The 25,101-nt window shown below is 36.5% G+C and overlaps 1 protein-coding gene across 2 annotated transcripts; it reads right to left on the bottom strand.

Moving 5' to 3' along the window:
* Positions 1–4,510: 4,510 nt before the first annotated feature.
* On the bottom strand, positions 4,511–16,420 carry LOC141433863 (uncharacterized). Of its 2 annotated transcripts, XR_012451972.1 has the most exons (3): positions 15,292–16,420; positions 14,952–15,122; positions 4,511–10,681 (listed from the first exon to the last, which is right to left on the bottom strand). XR_012451972.1 is itself a non-coding variant. In XM_074095961.1 (2 exons), exon 1 carries the CDS (start codon positions 16,314–16,316, stop codon positions 15,306–15,308), a length of 1,011 nt encoding a protein of 336 aa, XP_073952062.1. In that variant the 5' UTR covers positions 16,317–16,420; the 3' UTR covers positions 4,511–10,681; positions 15,292–15,305. The 2 variants fall into 2 exon arrangements, 1 of the variants encoding a protein (XP_073952062.1); XM_074095961.1 differs by lacking the exon at positions 14,952–15,122.
* Between the last annotated feature and the right edge of the window lie 8,681 nt (positions 16,421–25,101).

Genomic DNA, 25,101 nt, shown 5'->3' with positions numbered 1-25,101 from the left:
ATTGACTTGTCCAACAAGTGAAAACACAATGTATATATCTCACAAGTAATACATATTATATAAAATTAGGTTGTTTAGTGTGATTGCCAAGTCATAATTTTATTTAAAATATATTTATATGGGATTACAAAGTTATTTATGCAGTTGGTGTTTCTTGAAAACTGGATCAAAATTGCAAAAAATTTTAGAGTTTCCTTTATATATACACTAAGCACTAATTGTATTCTAAATTTCAAGCGTCTATGTCTGCTAGAAGTGCCTTAGAGTTTTGATGATCGGTCAGTCAGTCAGTGAGTGAGTGAGTGACAAAATTAAGAAACTTTGACTGGTTATAATTCTTAAACTAATGGTTCAAATTGAATGAAATTTGAAATATACTGTGTTTATACAATTCCTGCTTGGTTGTTAAAAATTCAGGCTTCTAGTTTTATCCACAAGGAAGTTATAGGGGGGTCGAAAATGGACTGAACTGCTTTGAGAAAAGGATGATATGGGCTTGCCGCTTTTTTGCTTGACTTGGCGGGGGCACTGCCGTGCCCCCAGATTATTGGTTTTTATTTTGTATTTTGATTAAATCACTAATAATAATATAAAGCTAATAATAATTAATAAAAATAAAATAAAGCGCCCTCGTGCAAGCGTCACCTAGATACTATACTTAAGATCTTTATTGTACCGACTGTACATATTTATGTACATTAAATAGTTTAAGGAAAACATAAAAGACAGTACCTTAAGTACCAAACTACATTCGCGAAATTGAAACATAAGTATATGTCGAAGAGGGCTTGGAATTTCTATTTCCAATTAGGCTAAATACCCAAGTACTTACTCACTCAATTACCTATACTATAGCATGACTCAGGCAAATAGTGTCGCTATGGCTAAAACTATAGTTTTAACGCAGACAGTTTGAAAATGATCTCTAGCAATTTTGCCTTCCTGTGGCACTGTCCCAGGTCATTAACTTAAGTTTTTAAGTCATTAACTTAAGTTATTGTAGGTGGTAGGGTCTTGCGCAATGGCTGAGGTTCGGTGTCGGTGTCGCAGCCGAGCCGTTTAGGCTGATAAAGCTTTTGCAATGTTCTGGTGTTGCGATTATCTTTGGGTGGTGGTGGTTACCTACTTATCATCAGTCATCAGGTGGCTCACTTACTCGTTCGGCATTTGATTTCGCAAAAAAAAACTACATACTGTAATAACCAGTCACTCTTTAAAATTAAGTAAAACTCAAATCGTTTTGATGAATAGTATTAGATACACAAATATATAGAGCCTTTTCATTTTAATAATATTTTTTATTGTCTTTAATTAATTTGTCATTATAATTTTGTTTTCACGATCGAAAATAAGTGCCTTATTATTCAATTTTAAATATTGGTCCTTCGAACCGGATCACTATTTAGAATTAAATAATAAAACACTTGTTTTCAGTCGTGGAAACAAAATCATACCTAATAACAAACCTTAGACATTAAAAAGCACTTTTTCACTTCTCATGCTCTTAAAATGTTACTTTAGGCTCTGCATATCGGAACTAAAGCTCCTTTTTATTCTCTAGGGATTAAAGTTAGGTTAGGGGTTCATTTTGAATTATATATGCATGATTTAAGCTAAGTTTTTTTTAATTGTACACAATTTTGCATGATACTTGTATCTGTTGAAAGCAAATAAAGAAACTGAACTGAACTGAGTAATATTTTTTTACAGCCAACACGATGTTTGTAAATGGAGGACTTTTAGGCATGGAAATAACCTCAAAATGACAACTGCGCAAAAATATTTAAAAATAACACGATTTAATTTCGTGAAACACAATTAATAATTACGAATATGAATCTATTCAATTATATTAAGGATTAATTCAGTTTATTATGCATAGTCCAATTAGTTTTAAAATAGTTTTCAATTTTGAAACTGTAGGCTAAATATGCAAGCTTTGTAAGCGTCACTTCATAAACAATAAAAGAAAAGAAAAAACCGTGACACAATTTTTTTTTGCTATTTGAGTTTTGAACAGATTGCCTGTCCATTAGTCAAGCGTACGTTTTTAACAAGTAGGTATTATTGTAATTTTGAACAAAACCTTGTTTTTTTTCCTCGCATTCAAAGTGAAAAGTAGAGTGTTTAACGCGAGACTAAACAACCATAATGCCTCGCTCTGCTCGGGTGGCTAAACATCTCGTGTCATTATGGCTTGTTTTAGTCCCTTGTTGAACAATCTACTATTAAAACTAAAAGCCTCCAAAAAGTTGCTAGGTGCATAGTTGACAATCATCGCGACGCACTGCTAATACATACTAAAACATTTTCAATATTATGGGCTCCGCGCGGGTGGCGGCATGTCAACTGAAGTTGTCAACACTCATGTACATTCGACCAGACATGTAGAGCCCTGACTACGCATTATTGCCTCAGGCATGAATCACAATAAGCTAGATTCGAGGGTCTTAGCTTTTGGTGGTCATATCTTATTCATTGTTGTGACCAATCTATCGTGCTCCTTGAATGAGCCCTTGATATTTTTTGTTAACCTCGGAATGCGACGTCTAAATCAAGCTACGAGTGCCACTTGTGATGCCGTATGAAGAATCACTCGTAATTTTCTGAGATATTTTACCACACACACATTTTCGAATAAAATATCAGAGATGGTTGTGCACTTCGACGAAAGGCAAGGCTGCTTTATAAAGAAACCATTTTTATTTTTTAGCTCTGAAAAAGTGTGCATTCGCAGTATAAATAGATATTTATTCCATGAATATTGTGTTTTATTTACTTTTTTCGAAGGTTCATTAGACGATTCCAACAATCATAAAAATACTAGTACATATTTAACATTGTACCCACCGATTTTCTCGTAGACCTGTTCGACTTCGATATATAAGACTTCTGGGTCTGGACACGTTGGGTGCGGTACGAGTACTATTTTCCGGTATTCGACTTTCGCTCGGTGCCGAAAAGAAAGAAAGAAAAAGTTTATTCGGCAAACTCAGAGTTAACTAGATTCCTATGGAGGTAGAAAAGAGACAAGTACAGATTTGTGAATAACTCTTTTATTTTGAAATTACTTTATTAATGTGATTATTATATTTGTTTCTTAATAATCGGGTTATATTTTTAAAAAATGTGTTTGTTTTAAATTGGTAGGTAGGTATATTTGAATGCTGCAATTAATAATATCGCACCTCTGATTATTGAGCGTATTACCATTTGTTCATGTTTCGATATTTTTGATCACCTTGGCCGTGGCCGCTTCGAAATATCTGATGGCGACTAATAACTGTCAAAAAAATGCTGTTTCATATAGGTAAACTGCTGTATGTTGTATGAAAATAGAAGCTATATTTAAAAAAAAAAACAGGCAAAAGCGTGTCGTACACGCCAGGGATAGGGTTCCGTAGCCATTACGAAAAAAATCAAATAATATTTTTCTAAGGATTTCGTATGTATACTGAATCTTCCAAGGTTAGGCATATTTTATAACTTAGGCTGCTATCTACTCTTAAACTACTAATAATTCTCGAGCAATCTTAGCCGCTATAATTTTCCTTGTAAATTTGATATATTTACTACTTACTTATTTTTTTTTTATTGTACCACTTTGTCGACGTGACTGATATGTATATTCATGTCAAATTACAGCTTTCTAGTACAAACGGTCTCTGAGCTTATCCGCGGACAGACAGACGGACAGACATGGCGAAACTATAAGGGTTCCTAGTTGACTACGGAACCCTAAAAAAGAGTTACAATGATATGTATGCGTTAGTCATTATTGTCTGTGCAATAATAAAAATGCTTTACTTTAAGATAAATAGCGGTACGCCACGAATATAAGTTGCAATTTATTACGTAACTAGTTTACCCGCGGCTTCGCACGCGTAAACTATTCGATCTGGTAGTTACAATTGAAATTCCGGGATTTTACAAAATTCCTGTGGGAAATCCCAAAGTTTATATCGTAATCTTCATTGAGGTGTTGTGTTAAGAACAACTATCCCGTGGGAGTATTGGAATAAAAGTAGCCTATGTGTTATTTCAGACGTCCAGCTATCTACATACCAAATTTCATGACTCTAAGCTCAGCGTAATCTGTCGCTCGGCAATGAATGGGTAAAGAGCTTTACAGACTGCAATGCAGGATAATGAATAGATTTCTTTTTCCCTGAATGGCAACACTGGCATAGATAAAATAGATCGCTCGTTATTGGCTCGAAATTCGAACTTGTGATTTTATTTTGCTTAATATACAAAATGTACACACCCAATATAACATTTTCTCAAGTTTTTGCTATCCAATCAGTAATTTTGATGTGAATTTGGATTTTTTGGGTTAAAGAAGGACTTTTTTTATGTGCGTTTAAATACTACCCCTTAATTAAAGGTCGGCCGCCGATATTACATGTTTGTTTCACGGTAAAGTTAGCATGCGGGTACAATAAAAATAATCGAGAACATACTAAATACAAATAAACATTTATTGTTTAAATACATTTATTTACACACATTTACGATAATTATCACAAAGTCAAAAGCCAACTTAAGTAGGTAGTCCAATATAATGGATTGATCAATTTTCTCTTACACAATAATTTTGTATTAGGTATTTAAGTATTTCAGAGTGAAAGAGGGATAGGGTACATAATATTTATAGTTATTAAAGAAATCCATAAAGAGCAATCAGAAAGTTATCTCTTGTATTTTAGTTTAAGAGGCTACCCGAGGTTTTCATCGATTTTTGACAAGTTTTGAATCGTATCTCCTACTTTTGCACTACAGATAGAATTAAAAGTCAAACGACTATCGGTTCTTCAATCTTTTATCACCATTTTTGTCTACCGGATTTGGAAAAAAATGGATACTTAATTTTGTATGATTTTTTTAAACATTGTCTGAAAAAACACTTATTTCGTATCTCTATTGACGTGAAAGATCTAACATATACGAAATCTACATATTATTTGGGTTCGTCTTTGACGTCTCTAAAAACTGGTCATGGGTTTTCATTTGAAACTAATTAACACAAAAATTATGGCCAGAAAACCAGTCATTTGGCCTAAAATTGTTCCACTTTGATGGCAAATATCTTGAAAACAATGAACTTGAAGTAAATATGGGATACTAAATTGCTTAAAGCCGTTGTTGTTAATGTATTAAGCTAGAAAAATCATTAGAAAACTAAGGATTTCAGATATTTCATAAAATTTTGATCTATTTCGTACAGATAAGAGTCGCTCCCTTCACTACTACTACTTTAGTGCGTCACGAGGGCAACACGATGTCAAAAATACTTTAAGAATTTATTTTGACACCAAAGAAGAGAACCGCTGGCGATGCTAACTAAAGCTAAGAAATGCATTTGGTAACATCTTTTTTACAGCTCCGAGGGATTGCGGACCCGAGTATTTGATATTAATTTCAACTTTACGAGTATATATGTAGGTAGGTCTCTTGACGCTGTCCGAGAAAAACCGTTTTGACACTCAGACCGACCGATAGCGAAATAAACCTTTTCATTGTAGTACGAAACTCTAAAAACATACCAATTGCATATTATCCTTCTTAGAATTTGGCCATTCAGTTCTTTATCGTGTATTTGGTTTATTTCAAAAACGGGTGCGATGAGAAGTGGAGGCCGGCAGAATCCGGCAGTTCTAGGTATGAGTACATTAGTTGAACTCACAGAAATGTCACTCTGCGTCATCCGCACCGAGATTTCATTCCCTGTGTTTTATTATAAATGCAATACTAAAAAAAAACGAAGAAAACCGAGGCATACCTGTCAGTTATTCGAGTAGATGGTTATATCATACTATCAGCGTTTGATGTTTTTGGTCGTGTTGCGGAACGCTTTATAATTCATGTTCCAAATTCAAATGTCATCATTGCCCTCTGCGGGAGTCCCTTGAACGAAAGACCTACTTTGGTCTCAGTTATTAACCGATTTAAAGAAGGAGTAGGTTAAATTTTCTTTATTAACCAATCTTTTCAAATAGATGGGATAAAAATATAATAAAAAGACAATATTGACAGTGTGTGGACATGTACTAGTTTGACTTTTCATTTCCCTGAACAAAATTTAGGGGTCAGTTATAGAATTTTTTAGTCCGACTTTACGACCCGTACGTATGTAATGTTGTGGAAAAAACATGATATAGGTAGGTACGTACCTGATGTGTTACTCTATCTAGGCAGCTGAACTGATCAGGTGAGCGAAATTTCATATTTATGTTTGTATTACATACTAGCTTTTGCCCGCGGCTTCGGCCTCGCGGAATTCGGTTATCGCACGCTGTTCCCTCGGGAACTGTGCATTTTTCCGGGATAAAAAGTAGCTTATGTCACTCTCTAGCTCTTAAACTATCTCTATGCCAAAAATCACGTCGATCCGTCGCTCCGTTTCGACGTGAAAGACGGACAAACATACACATAAACATACAAACACACACACTTCACTTCACTTTATTAGTATGGATTTATTTGTGTCCGACGATTTCTCAAAACTGGAAATCGGACTGGTTTTATCATTTTTATACTAGATTTCAGTAGGTACTCGTACAGATAACATAATTTACATAATATATGAATTATGGTACATAGGTACATAATATATGAAATATTTCTGCAAAGGGTCATTCTTGATAATCAACAAAACCGGACTTAATGGTCACCTCGAATTGCCTTCGTATGTACTAGTTACGTACAGTCATCGGTAATAATATCAGATAGAATAAAGCAGTCAATGTCTGATACGCACCACGCACCAACCGCGAGGGGGTTTTGCACGGAGCGGGAAAAATAGTATGAGAAGCGGTAGACTCTGGCCAGCGAAAGCTGTCTACGGCAAACCGCGGCAAATTTAAAAAAAAAACGAGGCTGACAACACTTGCTGTACACTTATTAAACAATGTTGATACTTAGATATTATTTAAATTTTCCAGATATTAAATTATACTCAGGACTCTTCAAGCTGCATCAACATTAATTATGTGTGATAGTTGATGATGCCCTTCAGGAGTCCCTTTTTATCATTATTATTATCAATTTTTGACCATTTTGACCAGATTGGCATTGAACACATATATCTTCTAATATTTTAATTCTAACATAATCTTATAAAATTTTGCATTTTGAGGATGGTAAGAGGTTGAATAAACAAAATATAATTTATTTTATTTCTAAAAGCAGAAATATCAAAATGATCTAAGCCGGGTTAAAATGACAATATGTAAATTTTGACAATCTCAAAAATGATACTAGATTAAAGTTTCGCAAACAATGCGTGGACAGCTTTCGCTGGCCAGTCTAACTGCACGCATCTTGTGCGAAGGATTCCCGCTCCGTGCGCCCGCGCAGCTAGCGTAGGCCCTGACGGTAACACTAGCGCTCTACTGTAAGGGGGGTGGCGCGCTGCTGCAGCCGCCAACTAGCGACACTCTGTACCCTTGAAATGGGGGCGCCAAAGTTCGCATAATTTTCTCAAATCATTCTGTTTATCAGAATTACTGATTGTCATATATTTTTTTTCCACTGAAACTTTCTGAAATTTTTAAATTGTCATCCTATAGAAAACTATAGGTTAGGTTAGGTTTGTTTTATAAAAATTCTGAACAATTAAGTATTGGGTTCAGAGAAAAAAGAAACGATATATTCTGACAAACATTACATTCTGAGATTCTGACTTTCAACAATTAAGTACGCGAGCCGATATGGACCCCCGGAATTGACTCACTGCTCGCCAATGCTGCCGGCTACACGAATAGAAATAAGTTGGGTATTTTTGAATGCTTTGTGTATTGGATTTTATTAGTATTTAGGTAGGAATTTAATAAATATTGCACTTAATTAACTATCTAAACATATGCATGTATATAAAATGTGTAGGTACGCGATAAAATCTGGCCATGCATGATCTGGTGTTACTTTGCAATGAAGGCTAATTTTCAAGCGGCACTTTTTTATGCAATAAGTGGTTATGATACTACATAATAAAATACAATAAAATGTTAGAGCGTCTGTGAGTTTTAGCTTTATGTATTTCACTGTGCTTAAATTGCTTTGAACAGCGTTTTTTGATAATCGTCACTCGTTTCCAACTTCAATGCCACAAATATGTAGCTATATTTTCCCAAGCTGTTTTAAGCTCATTAGGATATCATCTTTCCAAATAAAAATCATGTAAGTAACTGTTTTTTTACTTGGGGGAGTCGGGAAAACTCTAATCCAAGCACCAAAAGTAGTTTCTATATGGGAAGCATTTTTCTGTTAAAAAGGCAATTTCACCAAAGTTAAAACACTTCCAATCTGAAGTCAATTCTACAAATGTTAGCTATTGTGAAAAGAGAATGTAATAAGCTGCTATAAAGCAAATTGTTCAATTTAAGAAATAAATATATTTTTACATAAAAACCTAGTAAAGACCGTCAGAAGACGTTGTTCAAAATAATTTAGGCACTGTGATATATATAAAGCTAAAACTCACAGACGCCCTAAGCTAACTTTTTATTATGATTATATTTTTATTATGTACTTTCATAACCACTTATTTATTACTTAAAAAAGTGTTGCTTAAAAATTAGCATTCATTGCTAAGTAACACCAGATCATGCATGGCCAGATTTTATCGTGTAAACACACTTTAAAATTTTAGGTTTTTCAGTGTTTTTTTTTAAACATTACGTAAGCTATATCTGACACTATTTTACTATTTTATTGATATTTCAGGCATGAATTATTCAAATACTTACTCTATTTGACTACTTTATGTTAATTTTGATAATTATAGGTATGGATTGACTTAATTAATTAGTTACTTATAGTTGGAGTCCGAAAAGAAAGCACTTACTTTGCTCTAGGCCAGAGCTGTCCTTTTCTTTCCCAACTAGAGATAGATATCTCACTGGAACTGCCTTCTAAATTGGTCACTTTAGACTTAATTAATAATACGTTGCGAATTATATGTACTACGCGGCTGCGACAATTTGTATTTTCTGCAAAAAAAAAAACTACCCACTTGCTGAATATAATTATGATTTATGGCACACTTCCCTACCTTTATTAAATTACCTTTAAGTACGTATTCATCTAAATAATGGTTTCATTAAGGCTTTAATTTGACCAAATGTTTCTTCTTCGAAGTCAAAGTATCGATAAAGTATCGGTAAATACTTAGTGAGATAAAGAGGGTTGGTTGGAGAATTAATCGAAATAACAAAGTCAGTTAGGTGTAACACCCTCTATCTACTTAGAAGTTTATTTTGATTTTGGTTACGATTTATTATTATTTTTCATATTCAAAGGATACAATAGAGAAACATGTAGTGTCTTAGGACCGTATTAATAAACTCAAAAATAGTCTATTACGGGAATTATCTACAAATAGCTAATTAATAAATTCTGGTTTTTCGTTTAGTGTATGAGCCGCATGGAAACGATCATTTACGGGCTTTGATGCGATCGTTCAAGTTTTGTAGACCTTTTTAGTTTCTTGAGCTTTTCTTATCGTTATTTACAACTTGTAACTTCTTGCCCGTTCTTGAGGCTATCTGTTAAGAGTATGCGATACCGATAAGTAGCTCGTGACTTAGCAAAAATATGTAATTTTGCACTAAAGTAGGTGCTTGATTTTTGAAGGTAGAGTCGAAATCGTAATTAGGTATATCGATATAGCCATGGCATCAAATATATGTAGGTACCTATACGCCGAATTCATTTTAAGGCAGATATTTTTTAAAGGTAGATATTTTGACGTCTTGGTAATGTATCTGCATATATTAATGACAATGAAAAGTTAAACATAAAAGTCAGTGTTAAAATTTGTACAACTCAAGGTTTTGACTTTCGTATATACACCATTAGCCTTTTTGTCTACGCCAATTTTGTTACTTCTTTTACGATTGTAATGATGAGAAAATCAGAAATAGAAAAATTATTTTTCTGTAGTTCAAATAAATACATGGAATACCTACATACTGCTGTATGGAGAACTTAATAGTTTGTAGGCCTCTTATTTAATACAGTTTCAGACTAAGCAGCATTTCACAACAGGTTTGCCACTCTGACATGTCTGTACGAGTACAATACTCTAATCTTACCCAACTAAATACCTATATAAATAAAATATTTCAAATATTAAAGCCAAAAATATTTCTACCTATTCTTATTTTCTATAGGATGTGCATTGCTGACTTTTCTTGACCAATATTTTTTTCTTAAATTGAGTTATAAATACATACAAATTTAATACAACCAATGATTCAAAAATTACACAGAAAGGACAAATCAGTAGACTAGAACATGTATCAGAAAAGCTTGCTAACGTTGAGGGTGTCCTATTAAATACCATTTACACTAATCCGCGAAACAATATCTTAGTGAATTTTCTACATTATATTATAAGTCCACTGGTGAACGAATATAAATTACTCCCTAACGCACTAAAACCTCCGAGCACTATGAACATTATCTCTACGGAATTAGAGACTTCACAATACCGCTATTTTTAAAATAAGTACTCAGTTCGCTCTAATAGAGCTGCTTAAGTGTCTCACTGGTCCATTTTCGAGGTCCACTGAAAGTTTAACACATTCCAGCACTTTGCACTTGATCCATAATGATGTTCATTCTAGTACCTCATCCCCTGCTTCTCGCCTCCCGCAGTCTTCTTTTTCCGTCAAACCTGCGACAAAAATGTAACTAAGTACTGTTAAGGACTACCTTTTTGCTTAATCAAAACTTAATTTAAATATAGGTAGGTATATTTAACCGACTTCAAAAAAGGAGGAGGTTCTATGTTCCAATGTTTGTATTTTTTTTTCATGTATATGTTCGCCGATTACTCAGTCAATGTGGACCGATTTTCAAAATTCTTTTTTTATTCGAAAGGGTACTCTTCTGAGATGATCCCATTGTCACCAAGTCAAGATCCTAGTTAAATCGAGGGCAAACATCAAATTTTATAGGCACACCTATGGCGATTTTGGCATTTTTAGCATTAAGATAAGCATTTACATTTAGAAAGTATCATTTGGTAAACTGGACCTGATGAAGAATGCCACAGATGGCCAATGGAACTCGTCAAAGCTAAGTAATACTCGCTCGTCTATAAACGATCATTATTAATATACCTAGATAAGCGACTAAGAAGGAGCTTTAGGTTAATGATTCTTTCAAACTGATTTGATGCTGAAGCCGGAACAATTTAAAACGGCCAAATCTTCGTATGTACTATATATTTTCAAAGGTATTTTAAAAATGCTTTAATAACTTGGACTGTAATTTGTAAACAAGAAAAATAAATTTGAACTAATTAATAAAATTCTTGCAAACTCCCTATTGATTTTTAACGTTTTCAATAAATAATGCCCCGCATTTACAATTTTGGCAGTATACGGCAACGGAAAATCGGAGAAAATTAAAAAAAAGTTATAAGTAGTAGATACGACTAATATAGTAGCAGCATAAAGCGGAAAATTGCCCATTACCTAGATACAGTTAGATTCCCAAATATTGAATATCGATCGATTAGAAGTGTCTGTTAATTTGAAGGTTCCGTTTTAGCTATTTATTCAGTTGGTAGGTCAATAACAATGAAAAATAAGTACTCAATTGCACCTTTATTCATTTTTACTTCTCATGCTCTAAAAGTAGGTCAATATAGCCTTACGAGGCGGGGGAAAAGTGAGTAGGTACTTTAATTAATTTTAACACTACAAAAGCAATTAATTTTTTAATTTACTTTGAGTGACTTAGATAAACTCAAACAGCCATACTTGCTTAGTTTTTGGCATAAAATAAGATTGTGTGTGGACCATTTTCATAACGAAAATATTACGTTCTTAGTCTACGTGGTCTTAGTTCTATGCTTTTTCCGCATAGAAGGTGGCGCCATTCTATTTATTCCAGTTTGTGTATGGACCATTTTGCCGAAGCAATTTGTTATTTCTGTCTGGTTGGTAAAAAAAACTTATCGCGAAAACTTTGAAGTTGTTGTAGAGCGTAAATCATAATTGATTAAAATAAATTAATTATACCTACTCACAATGTCGTCAAGTGATAGTGAAAATTATGATGTCGAGCAAAGAGCAAAAGACATAATTGATATTCTTTTGCCGCCAAAATCTGGAAATATTTATTTTAAAATCTATGAAAGTTTTATGGACTGGAGGAATAAGAAATGCATTAATTCTTTCACAGAAATGACTATGTTTTTCTTGCAATCGAAGTGAAAGATAGAGTTTTTAACGTCGAGACTAAAAGTCAAATAAATCCTCGGATAAATAGACACCCTCGCTAAAGCTCGGGTGGCTAACCACCTCGGGTATATATTGGCTTATTTTAGTTCCTCGATGAAAAATACACTACCAAATTTCGAAAAACTGACGCTAATTTTACTTCCTGTTTTACATTTTAAGTGCTAGTCAGTTTCGTCTCCATAAATATTCGTCGATATTTTTACAAGCTTTTACTTGCAACGTTCGTATGTTAAGTTGTGTTTGCGTATTGGTTTCAAAATTAACAAAAAAAAAATTCTACCACTTCCTCCTTTTTAAATTTTTTTCACTTGTTTTTTATCTGATTGAGCTGTAACTTGGCTTAGCATACTTATGTACCTAAATTAGTTAAATTCTGATGGTCCGGCCGAGATCTCGAAGTAGGGAACTCTTCAACGCTTTATATACGTATTATTGACTTGAAGCTTGGTACGGTTATGTAATTTTGGAGACAATGCAAGTACAGTCAGCGAAAAAAGTTGTAAATATATTTTTTCACTTGGTAGATATATTGTATTCTCGTAGGTATATTTTTAAAATCTTGCAAGTGAATTCAGACTTGTTTTCAGTAATATACTGACATTATGTATTATACCTATTGACAATACGATATATGCAATTATAAAAAATAAGGCACGAGGTTCACCGTCTAGGTTCTTCCATATTTGAAGAAAAAGCTGATTTACTTAATCCTTTTTCAAAACCAAAACTTTGTAACGCACGTGAGACAATTATAAAGATTTCTGGTCCAAATTTTTGAAGGGACCCTAAAACACGAAAATAATGAAGAACCTTTGCCCATTGCCCCCCAACGATAGCACCTCGACCAAAAAAATGTTTGTAACATTAGATAGAACTCGGCACTTGGTCACCATATGGTCATCCCCGCTTTGTTGTAGCAAGCTGACAGAGCAACAACGGGTTCTGGCTACTCTGTCTACACAAAGTTTTTATCACTTCCAAGATTTAACATTTGTAAACAATAAATTCTACCCTGACAATGTATCTGTTGTATGTTGGATAATTGGTAAGGGATCGCGGAACACGTTAACTTGTCTCAGAATTCGTTAAACGCATTTGTTTAGACTGCCTTGAGCTTTATCGGCTCGAATTTCTCGAATCAGCAAAACTATATTTCTTGTTTAGAATGATAGGATAAGTTCAGATTAGATTGGAAGATAATTACTTCTGTATATTCAGCTATTGTGATTACCTACTTAAGTGCTGATTATCGGTGGTTACACCGACTTGGAGTTACGTTATTTAGAAAAAAACCCGCTTGCCCGAAATAGGGTTCCGTAGCCATTACGAAAAAAATATTTATTTATTTATTATAAAACAAATAGAGACGGTATCACATTTAACCGTCAGTTAACACTAATCAATGGATGGTGAAACAGCCCCTTAAACTACTAATAATTCTCAAGCAAACTTAACCGTTATAATTTTTCTTTAAAGTTTGGTATATTTACTATCCTGAATTTTTTCAAACTTTTCCACCCACCGGTTTAGATTTTAAGGGGGGGGGGACGCTCGATTTTCATGAAAACCTATTTCTGGGTATGACCAGATTGCCCAGTAAGATGACCATAAATTGTTTTATTATATGTAGATATCTATAATATAATATATTTTTAAAGAATCCCAGTCATAAGCAAATTAGCTAAGTAGAGAAATCTACGATAACGAACCTACCCACAGATCTAGACAAAGTTTTTATAACTATTTAGGTCGAATGGTAACTTAATTGATTCGGTAGGTACAATCAGGTGTAAAAATATTAACTTATTCAGTTACAAAAATAAGTACTTAACACAGACTCTTATTCCGACGCAATAAGTCAGTAGTAACATATTTGAGAGTGGTTCGAATATATACATACTTATTTTTGCACTTGACTGTACATTACATTTTTAGGCTAAGCGATATGGACGCTGAGCGCATTCGATATTGTTACATTCTTATGCGCAAGAGATTTCGTAAAAAAGTGAACTAATATATGTATGTACATATAAATACACCTACAAATATGTATTAGGTTTGGTAGGTACCTACACCATTGCATTGGGTGTCTGGTATCTTATGTTGGTGTACCTAATGTTTGTCATTAAAATAAATAAAAAATATTTTAACTTTATTTGGTACATTCTTTGTGCATCTTTCACGTACTTATAGGTAGGTAGGAACGGCCCGATTGATGTGCGTTACTTTGGCAGTTCAATAGAAGTTTATATAAAAATTTAAACTGTAATACCTACCTATTTCTTTGTTTGTTTTTAGTGAAATTATCCATTTCCATCTCAAATACGATTTTAGACCAACACTTTGTATTTGAAGCTGATACAATTGTTATGTCGTTATTCGGTAGGTACTTATTAAAATTACGTCTGAAAATAAAATGCAATATAATGAACATAAAGAATAATTCTATCCTTAGGTACCTAAGTCAATTTTAATAGATTTCTTGTTCCTTCAATAAAATGAGCCAATTATTTCGTGGATAACGTTTGTCTAGAACACATCAAAACACCCGTCTGGGGCTTCCGTATACCATCAGAATAGCTAGACGTGATGCTCACACGCACCTTTTCGTCCGCGCGCACACACGCGCACATTACCAGCCACTTATTGTTACAGCTAGTTCTACACATGTGGTCAGATCTTCATCGTACATACCTATAGGTGTGGACGGAGCGGGAGGCGGCAGGGTCGGCCGACGATGTGTAAACAGTGGTTATCGACGCGCCGCCACTTGCCTCCACGGCATCTCCGGCTACTGCGCTATATTTATCCGTTCTGGAACTGACGCGCGGCTAAATTCGTTCGGCGCCGTGTGATGCCGGCCTCCTGCAACCACAACCACGTCACGGAGCTGCCCCGGTGCCCACCGCGCCGGCTCGGAGCTCAACACGGGGACTTAATCATCGCAACTCGCACAGCCCAATTCGCGAGCGATACACTATTACGAAATGAAAGTCGCAGAGCACTTACAGTAAAATAATAATTCTGGTCTCACCTTGGAGCGATGTCTCAGTAGGACTTGTGAGCGGGAGCAGGTGCGGCTGCAACGCATGCTTGGTGATGGTAGTACGAAGGAGCAGGCGCCCGGTAGTGGTGGTGCGGCGGCGGGGAGGCGCGGTATGCGTCGGGCGGCGGCGAGCCGCCCCGGAAGCCCGCCAGCTGGCAGCTCGGCGGCTCGAAGAGATCGCGGAATGCAGGCGGCAGCTGCTCGGCGGGAGGCTCGGGTGCCGCGTACCAGCCCGTCGCGGCCGCCCGGAACTCCTCGGCTGCCAGCGAGTAGGGCTGCGGCGAACAGTACACCGCGGAAGGCGGTAGCCGGGGCTCACTGTAATCGTCTAAGGAGTCCGTCGGCTTGTCGTAGCGCGCACAGTCGGCACCGGGCTCACGCTTGGGCCGGCACTCGAAGAGCCGCGGCTTCACGTCGGGCTTCACGTCGCGCACCTGCCCGGCCACGTCGGACACGCTCAGCGCCTCCTGCGCGGCCAGCGCCTCCTGGGCCTGCTGCAGCTGCTGCTGTCTTTTGAGGGCCTCCTCCTTCTCTTTGAGAGCGTCTTTTTTCTTAAACCGACGTCTTCGCCGCAGGTATGACCCATTGTCGAACATGTTATACGAATCCGGATCTAAGGTCCAATAGCTGCCCTTGCCGGGTTTTTTATCGTCGCGAGCCACTTTCACGAAGCACTCATTTAGGCTTAAATTATGTCTAATAGAATTTTGCCAGCCTTGTTTATTTTCGCGATAATAAGGAAAACGCTCCATTATGAATTGGTAAATGCCGTTTAGAGTTATGCGACGGTCCGGTGCATTTTGTATCGCCATCGCAATTAACGCTATGTAGGAGTAAGGCGGTTTGACCATATCCTTGGGGGCGCCGACATGCTGCTGGTGAGGGTGCAAGTAGGGCGCCCCGTATCCGTAGCGGTACTGTTCGTAAGCGTACGGGGTGACACTGGCCGAGTAGCCGCCGGCGGCTCCGCTGCGGTACGCGTACGGGCTCTGCTCGCCGAACAGCGCGTGCATCGTGTCAAGGCACGATCACTGACACAACATGTTACCCGCGAGCGCGGAACCCTCGACACACTGCTCCCTCGACAACAAAACGACGACTGACTGATTTTGTTTAGATTCACAACAAGGCACGTTTACATAGCGGGCGCTAAGCGAGAGGCGAATGAGCGGGATGATGGGCGACGCCGACGGCCGGCGCGGCGCGCCCCCCGCCTCCAGCCGCGCTCTCGCTCGGCCGCGGCGCCCGCCGCGCGCATCCCTCTCGGGGGCGGGGTGCTGCTCGCCCCGCCCCGCCGCGAGGGCGGCGCCCACTTTCGTATTACAACGCTTCCCCCACCGGAACGCTACACCCTATAATACGCATTGTCCCTGTACAACTGTCAATTATTCCACACGTACTGTGTTAGTTAAGCAGTTTTGTTGCACTCAGTGTTAGGTATTCTTCTATTGTACTACTTTGCCTTACCCGCAATTGTCTGTTCTACGTAGAAGATAAAGGCTTGCCTAGACCGATGCGAATGTACCTACGTAACTAAATAACTTCAGTGCAATATATTAATTTATAAAATGGGCGCAGCATAACATACATACCTATATCTAATATTAACATGTTACCTATCTATGTACTACCTGCCCAGTTACGGCAACATTCTGTTATGTCAAAAGTAAAGTTCATCTCGAATGTTACGTACCTTTTGATGATGCTGGACATCGCGGTAATTAATGATGGTAGATAGGTAGAGCGCAAAATGCGTAGATAACCTTTTGAATTCCACTACATTATAGTATTTAGATTCTTAAATAAAAAGGTAGGTACCTACCTACCTTTCTTATTATGTTTTTCGAAAGGTTCTTAATTAGGTTCTTACCTGTATAAAAATTTTAATAAGTACAAGACGGAAAATGTAAATATTTCTATTGCATAAAATAATTTTAAACGTTATAGTGAATTACTTATAATCAGACTATTTTATTTTACCTACAACTCAGGCAGGTACCTACCTACCTACCAACCTTCTAATATCAATACAGAAGCCCACCGCACTGTACTTATAACTAGGTAATAAACGATTAGATACATGCAAGTAGAGCAGGCTGAGTGCTAGTATATATATAGATGAAATTAACTAAAAAATATATAAAATAAATGTTTGCGTACTTAGGTACGTATACGTACTTACCTTTCCTAAAACTTTGAGTTACCCGTTAGGTACCTTATGGAATATTTTCATTTTGGATTTCAGCTTTTAGTTTTATATTCCTTAGCACGCTTTGTTATTATTTTTGTTACTTAAAAGTACCTAATAAATAAGGACAGTATAAGGCAATCATATAGGTATATATATTACCTAATCTAATTTTATCTAATTATCACATAATTTAAATGGGAAGTCGTAATAATGTCAAATGTTGATTCAGGCAAATGTACAGGCGAAAGTTGAGAATTTTAAACAAAAAAGGGGATGACCGGGATCACTTTGTCGGGTGAAAGAAACGTGCTAAGCGGGGCTTAGGGGGTACAGTCCTTCCGCTGCTGACAGCATCATCAGGATTAAGTAGATAATGTTCCACTGATTCATGAATGCTGCGTTGCTTTAGAAAAACGTAGGTACTTTACCTATGTCGCATTTTTTTTCTACAACGTGTAGATGTAGAGACACTTTATAGGTAGATACGACTTTAGTGGTACGAATTTAATAGAGGGTAGAGACTCAGGACAAAGATGAATAGAACGTGTTGATTAGGGTTCATTTCTAACCTACCTTTTGTATAGTCGGGGTAAGAAAAGGTTCGTCACTTATTGGACTTTAACGTAATTGAAATACCTAGAATTGAAAAGTGGCGAACCTTTTCTTACCCCGACCCTACATTAAGCCTCATAGGTAGTACTTACCAATCGCTACAGTATTAAAGGAGAGTTGTGACTGATTTACGATTTAATACTTCGGAACATACATTTTTTTTCACTTCTCATGCTCTTAAAATGTTACATTAGTCGCAGATTGGGACTAAAGCTTCTTCTTTTTAATCTCTAGGGATTAAAGTATTTTTTTTATTTAGGTAGGTACTCTAAAAACCACTAATCAGCCAGTCACGGTGTTTGTGAAGGACTATCGCCATTTGCATTGATTGTGCATAGACAATTTTTATGGCGTGGAAATAACTTCAAAACGACAACTGCGCAATTTTTTTTAAAAAAGGATTTAATTTCATGAAACACGATTAATGATTACGAAAATCAATATATTTAATTATATCCAGGATGAGTTCATTTTATTATGCATAGTCCAATAGTTTTAAAATAGTTTTCAAGTTTGAATCTGTTGGCTAAATGTGCAAGCATCGCTTTACAAAAAAAAAGAAAAGAAATATGATGAAATTTAATAATTATATTGTAATTTTGTATATAACGTCTTTTTTCGCATTCAAAGTGAAAAGTAGTGTTTAACGCGAGACTAAACAACCATTATCACACTCGAACTATAAAACATGTCGTGTCATTATGGCTTATTTTAGTCCCTTGTTGAACAATCTACTATTTACATTCATCTAAACAAATAATTTAGGTTAGGTGGGGACAGTCGAATTATTTGATTCCTTTTCATTTCTCATTTGAGTCACAATAAATTCCCTTGTCAAGCAATGCGGTGTGTGTCAAGTTAAATAAAAGCTTGTAAAAATAATAACAACAATTTTAAACCAAAACTAGATTAAAATTAAATAAAGACCATTAATCGCTATAGAGTCCGCTGTTTGGCTTTGATATAACTTTTTTCCGATATGAAAAACGAAAGTGAAAATGAATAATGCTTTGAAAAATAAATACAGTACAGAACCCTAAAAATACTTAACATCGAAGGCTAAGGCTACGCTTCGCCCCCGCCTCAGGCTTCTGAAACTAACCTAACCGAGTCGGTTTTGCCCTGAACAAGCTAATTCACTCGCTTGATAAAATTATGCGTCTTCATTTTATAACAGCTTGAGTTATAGTTAATACCGTTATGCATATTTCAATTATGCGGATTGATTATTATACTGAATAAGTGTTAAGTTTTTTTTATAACTATATGCAAGTTCGCTGTTAAGTACAATTATGTTTTGCTAAATCTGTTATGCGAAATCATATTAGGACAATTAATGTTACGCGAAATAAGGGGCACCCATCTCAGCGTTGATCACTGCGACTAAGTATTTACCTACTGAAAGAAGACATCGACACTTCATCGACATCACCGACATTTTTGATTCTTTTGCATAAAAATAAGGTAGAACCCTAAATTAATCTCTTCTAAGTCTACTCTTGAGAGTGGCCGCGACCATTGCTTGAGGATCAGGAGGGCTACCACGAAACACGAAAAAAAAAACAATAAAAAAGCCGTGGAGGAAAGAAAAACATCGTGAGGAAACCTGCACACACCTGCGAATCAATTTAATGGTGCGTGTGAAGTTCCCAATCCGCATTGGGCCCGCGTGGGAATTATGGCCCAAGCCCTCTCATTCCGAGAGGAGGCCTGTGCCAGTGGGACGTATATAGGTTGAGATGATGATGATCGTACTGTCCCTCTCACTCTCGTGTTAAATAATATTAGCGCACCGTCAGCAGGACGGCAAGATACGCAGTTCGTATTTCGCACTTCGTGCTCGTAAGTAGTATAATGGTCAATAGTAGGTAAACCTTTTTGACGACTTTCTTCGAAAAATAGTGTGATGCTTTTTCTTGCCTTCCACACCGCTTCACTGGACACCGGACCGGAATGCGTAGAGCTGGTAACAAAGAGCGCCTTGCCCACTCTCACATCAATTCAGGGCCGGATTTAGGAGGGCAACCAGGGCTACAGCCCCGGGGCCTGCACAAAAGAGGAGTCCCTCAATAGACTTCGGTTTTTTTTTCAAATCCAGAGGAGTACACCTATGCACTAGTAAACAACTATGCATCTATATTTCTTGGTTTTATTCGGCAATCAGTAAAATATCAAAAACTCACATGGCCCTCATTTTATTTGCAAAACTCATTCTTGCCCCTAGGCCTCCACGATTACTCGCACCACTCGCTCGAGTTGGGGCGGCCGCCAAGCAACTATTTAGTTCGGCGAGTTTTATAGCTCTTGTCGCTGCGACAAGAGTGAAGAGAGAGTTCGCGCTTGCAGTGTGAACAGTTAGCGATCAATTATTATAATATATGTGTCTCTTTTACTCACACAGGAATCTATATCTTTTCTTCGTTTCTTGAGCAAGAAAATAGTCGATAACCAATCAAGACAAGTGCCTATTAGTTGCTACAAAGACCGCCCGAATAAAACAGTCGCGCAGTTTGCAAAATAATAAGATAGAGCTGTAATTTATTATAACTCTTTAGTATTTTCAAAAGCACTAAGCAAAAATTGATCCGTTGGCATCAGGGGGGATACTACGAAATTCGAAGTTCGTATCGCACGTCCCTCTCACTCTCGTTAAATAATGCGTCAGCAGAATGGCACGATACGAAGTTCGAATTTTGCATTTCGTAGTATGAGGACTGTTAGGTACCATTAATCCCATACTAATCTCTTCTAAGTACCTATATAGCTACAATCTTGACGGAGTAACCGTGGTTGTCGTTGAAGATTAGTAGCGAGTCTCCATGATGACTTTCTTGGGGAAATAGTGTGGTGGCTTCCCCTTGCCTTCCACACGGCAGTGCTGCAGGGCTCCCTGTGACACTTAATACTATTTAATACGGGAGCGAGAGGGACGGCACGATACGAACTTCGATTTTCGAACTTCGTAGTAGGCCCTTTGGAGTCCTGATTTCGTAATTTTCTTTTTTTTTAATATATAAAAATGAATCCCTATTTCCCTTGGTCACGGCATTGCGCGTGAACGGCTATTTCACTAATTCTTTTTTGTTGTGTTTGCTATTATCAGGTTCTTTTAAAATTAAAAAAAAACTACACCGGGGGCGAAGCCGCGGGCACCTGCTAGTTGGCAATAAAAAGCGCTAAGTAGGCACTGCTGACTCAAATCCAGACCCTTAGTCGGTTTTTAAAAGTCATACCTAAGTACGTAACAACTTCAATAAGTATTTTAAGAATTGCTTAAAATATAATTGACACCATAATACCTACAAATTTGTACGGAAATCTCGGTGCGCGAATTGTACTCGCAGTAGGTCGGTTTTATTAATTTTTCAGCCTCCATAACTTGACCGTTCTGTAAAAATCCACAAACCGAATCGACAAAAAAACATATTAAACTATCGAAACAGCTCACAACATTTTACAATGTTCGATTGGAGAAATGCGTCCTGTGCCTGGAGAAGAATATCGTCCTATCGACGCTTTAAATAATGCGCATAAAATTCACTCAGAAAAATAAATAATTTTAAGTTACGAGCTTTTTAAAAGTAGTGACGGTATGTAATGTAATAATTAGCCAAACAGATAAACAGCACCTAAACAAAAAGGTAACAAAAAATATTATGAAAAAAAACTTAAACTTACCTACTAACTTGTGCAAGATTATTAAATTCTGAATATAATTAAATCACCTTTCAAACAGATACCCAGGCAGGGCTGGATTTAGACGTCTGGAGAGCTTGATGTAATGAGGGGCAAAAGGAAGGCAAAAAAGCTTTATGAAGAAAAACGGAAATATTGAAATTTTGGATGTTTTTTAAACCTTTTTCGTGTGGCTCCTACTTTGTAGAGACCCCGAGGCTGTAGCCACGAATGAACTCCCCTAAATCCGGCCCTGTCCTAGATGTTGAATATATCAGTGGGATCTCCCACATCATCGCTCGCTATCCCTGCAGTAGGTAAGTGGGAGGGATCAAAGGCCTTCATTAAAATATATATTATGACGGAATAAGTAAAAGAACAAAAATACCAAAGATGGAGATAAGTATGTTTAAAAACCATCGCAAAAATTACACCTAACTTGCGGCCTTGGTTAGGTCTTATTTTAAATAGTTTTTGACCTTGTTGTTGTTGTTGTTTCGTTACGTTTTTTTGAAGAAATTGTGACTCTCACTAATAGCATATTAGGCAAAGCTCTGCGCAGGGGGCGACACTAGCGCAAACCTTTTTTCGCCATGAAAGATCATGACCAAAGAGTATTAGTACCTACTAAAGAAATCATGAAATTTATTGGTAACAAAATAACATGATTTTTACATCGATAGTAACGATAGAGTTATATTTCCAAAAAAATAATTGAAATAATACGATAGGCATTTAAGATACTCATAAAACTGTTTACTGTTTTGTGCTTTGCTGCACCCTGACGGCAGAAAATTGCAGTAAGTAATATTCCCTATTGAGTTTGTCTTTTGTTTTGATGTCTTTGATGCTATTAGGTATAAAAGATTCAGATTTAAACTGTTGTGGGTCTAATCATTGTATGATTGTATCCTACCTATTAGCGCTTTTATATGTGTAAGAACTATATGAAGCACAAAGGTCAATGGGAACAATGTCATATGGGGAACAGTAGCAGTGTCCAGCCGTAAGCTGTAATCTAAATCCCATCAAAATATAAATGTGAAATGAGAGTCAAGTTCAATATTGGGGTTCCGTAGTCAACTAGGAACCCTTATAGTTTCGACATGTCCGTCCGTCTAAGCTCAGAGACCGTTAGTACTAGAAAATTGTAATTTGGCATGAATATACATATCAGTCACACCGACAGTGGTAAAATAAAAAAAATAAAAAAACAAAATAAAAATTTCAGGTTACTAGGGTAGGTACGTTACGTCCCATAAACGTAATGGGGGTGATTTTTTTTTCTCGACTAACCCTATAGTGTGAGGTATTGTTGGATAGGTTTTTAAAAACCATTGGAGGGTTGCTAGGACGATTTTTCGATTCAGTAATGTGTTTGCGAAATATTAAACTATAAAGTGCAAATTTTCATTAAAATCGAGCGTCCCCTGCCCCTCTAAAATCAAAACTGTTGGGTGGAAAAAAAATTAAAAAATCAGGATGTTATTGGTAGTAAGAAGGCATATCAAATTTACTAGGAAAATTATAACGGCTAAATTGCTTGAGAATTACTAGTAGTTTAAGAGTAAATATACCTAAACTTGAAAGATTCCGTACACAATACGAAATCTTTAGAAAATTATACTTGATGGTTTCGTAATGGCTACGGAACCCTATCTTGGTCGTGTCCGACACGCTTTTGGCCGGTTTTTTTATGATATATGCCTTGGTTGTTGACTTCAACGACAAAAGGAATGAGATCTAAATTCAATGGTCAGTCCTGAAATTTATTTATAACAACAAAATATTTCATAACAACTTAAAATGTCATTTCGCCTCATAACTTAGGAAAATAATATTGAAGCTTAAGGTCTGGCTTAGCTAGTTCTCATATACGAATTATATTATTTAAGTACCTACTACACCAATCATGGAAGAGCCCTATGTTCTATGGCTAGTTTCTACCAGCAAGCCAAATTTTCGGAAGAATAAAATAAGAACTTACAGCTTTAACACTTGCGAAGGCTATAATATAATTCGTATATGAAAACTAGTGTGTTAATTTATTGTCGTTTAATGTTGTTGTATTTTTTGATACCCGTGTAGCCCCTCTTCTAAACTGAGAGTTAATTTGACATAATCCTTTTTCAGTGACGTATTTGTCACAACGTATCTAGCAACGTATTCATTTCAGGGCCATCTGTTAGTTTAGCAGGGTAGGTACTCAAAGTCGTTGAAAAAAGTTTGCACCTCCTTCCTAAGTAATTTCATAAGATTCAGGTGCAAACTACTCAATCGAGTGTAGTGGCTACCCCCCCCCCCTTTTAGGGGTTGCATTTTTATATATAACCTGGCCGGGGATTTTCTCGACGGATTAGTAAAGTTTGCATCAAAATCCGTTCAGATGTTCTCACATAATGCGCGGTCAAATAAGCGACAAACATAAACAGGAAAAATTCTAAAAGCAGTTGGAGCGTGTTCTGTTATCAATTTTAAGTATAATCTTCCATGTACGGATTTTCGACCCTCTTCAGCTTTATTATTTGTATAATGTAGATAGATGTATAGATTATTATGTGTCTTTCAATAAACGATTTAAAGTTTTCATTTAAAAGCAAGATATGTATTGGTAGCGCCATCTGTTGTAGCTTGAGCTGTGTTTTTTCCACTAGTTCATAGACGTCGTCCCGATCGCTTATTTCATCCAGATACAGATAGAGTTGATGATAGTTACAACAATATTCGTTAGATGGCACAACTAGCGCAGAGAAAGTGTACAAAACCGGCCAAGTGCGTGTCGGGCCACGCACAGCGTAAGATTCCGCATTAATATGCCTATATGCCATAAATATAAATGATCCCTATGTGCCAAAACACATATTTTCGGGTATTATTAGATAGAGCCCCGAGCCCCTTCCATATTCCATAAATCCCATTAACTATCTACTAAACCTTTTGAATACTACCTATTACTACACTACAGCAATCACTTAAATTCATTTTTTTCTTACTGGACAGCTAATTTTTAAAAAATTTAGAATCACTAGTGAATTGATAGTCCACTTGTAGATAAGTATGTAGAGCTTAGTGCACTCAAGGCAAATGATAAGATACATAGTGGGTGGGTGGGTATGTTGTACATACCTACTATAGATATTTGTTTATTATTATAACTTATTTTTATGTGCAATGCTTATCTGAACAAGTTCCTGGAGTGTTGTCTAGACAAAACAATAATCTTTGGCATGATAACTATTATCATGGGTAGATTTGTTTCATAAGACGTAATTAATTCATAAGCACAAATAGTAATTTTACTTCAGACTTATGTATGCTAC

Source organism: Choristoneura fumiferana, chromosome Z, assembly GCF_025370935.1.
Source record: "Choristoneura fumiferana chromosome Z, NRCan_CFum_1, whole genome shotgun sequence".
Classification (NCBI taxonomy): Eukaryota; Metazoa; Arthropoda; class Insecta; order Lepidoptera; family Tortricidae; genus Choristoneura; species Choristoneura fumiferana.
The sequence above is the reverse complement of the archived record's forward strand: the minus strand, read 5'-3'. Positions and strand labels throughout refer to the sequence as shown.

Excerpts from the sequence above, each read along its gene's own strand:
- LOC141433863 (XM_074095961.1), bottom strand. The coding sequence starts at position 16,316 with ATGCACGCGCTGTTCGGCGAGCAGAGCCCGTACGCGTACCGCAGCGGA.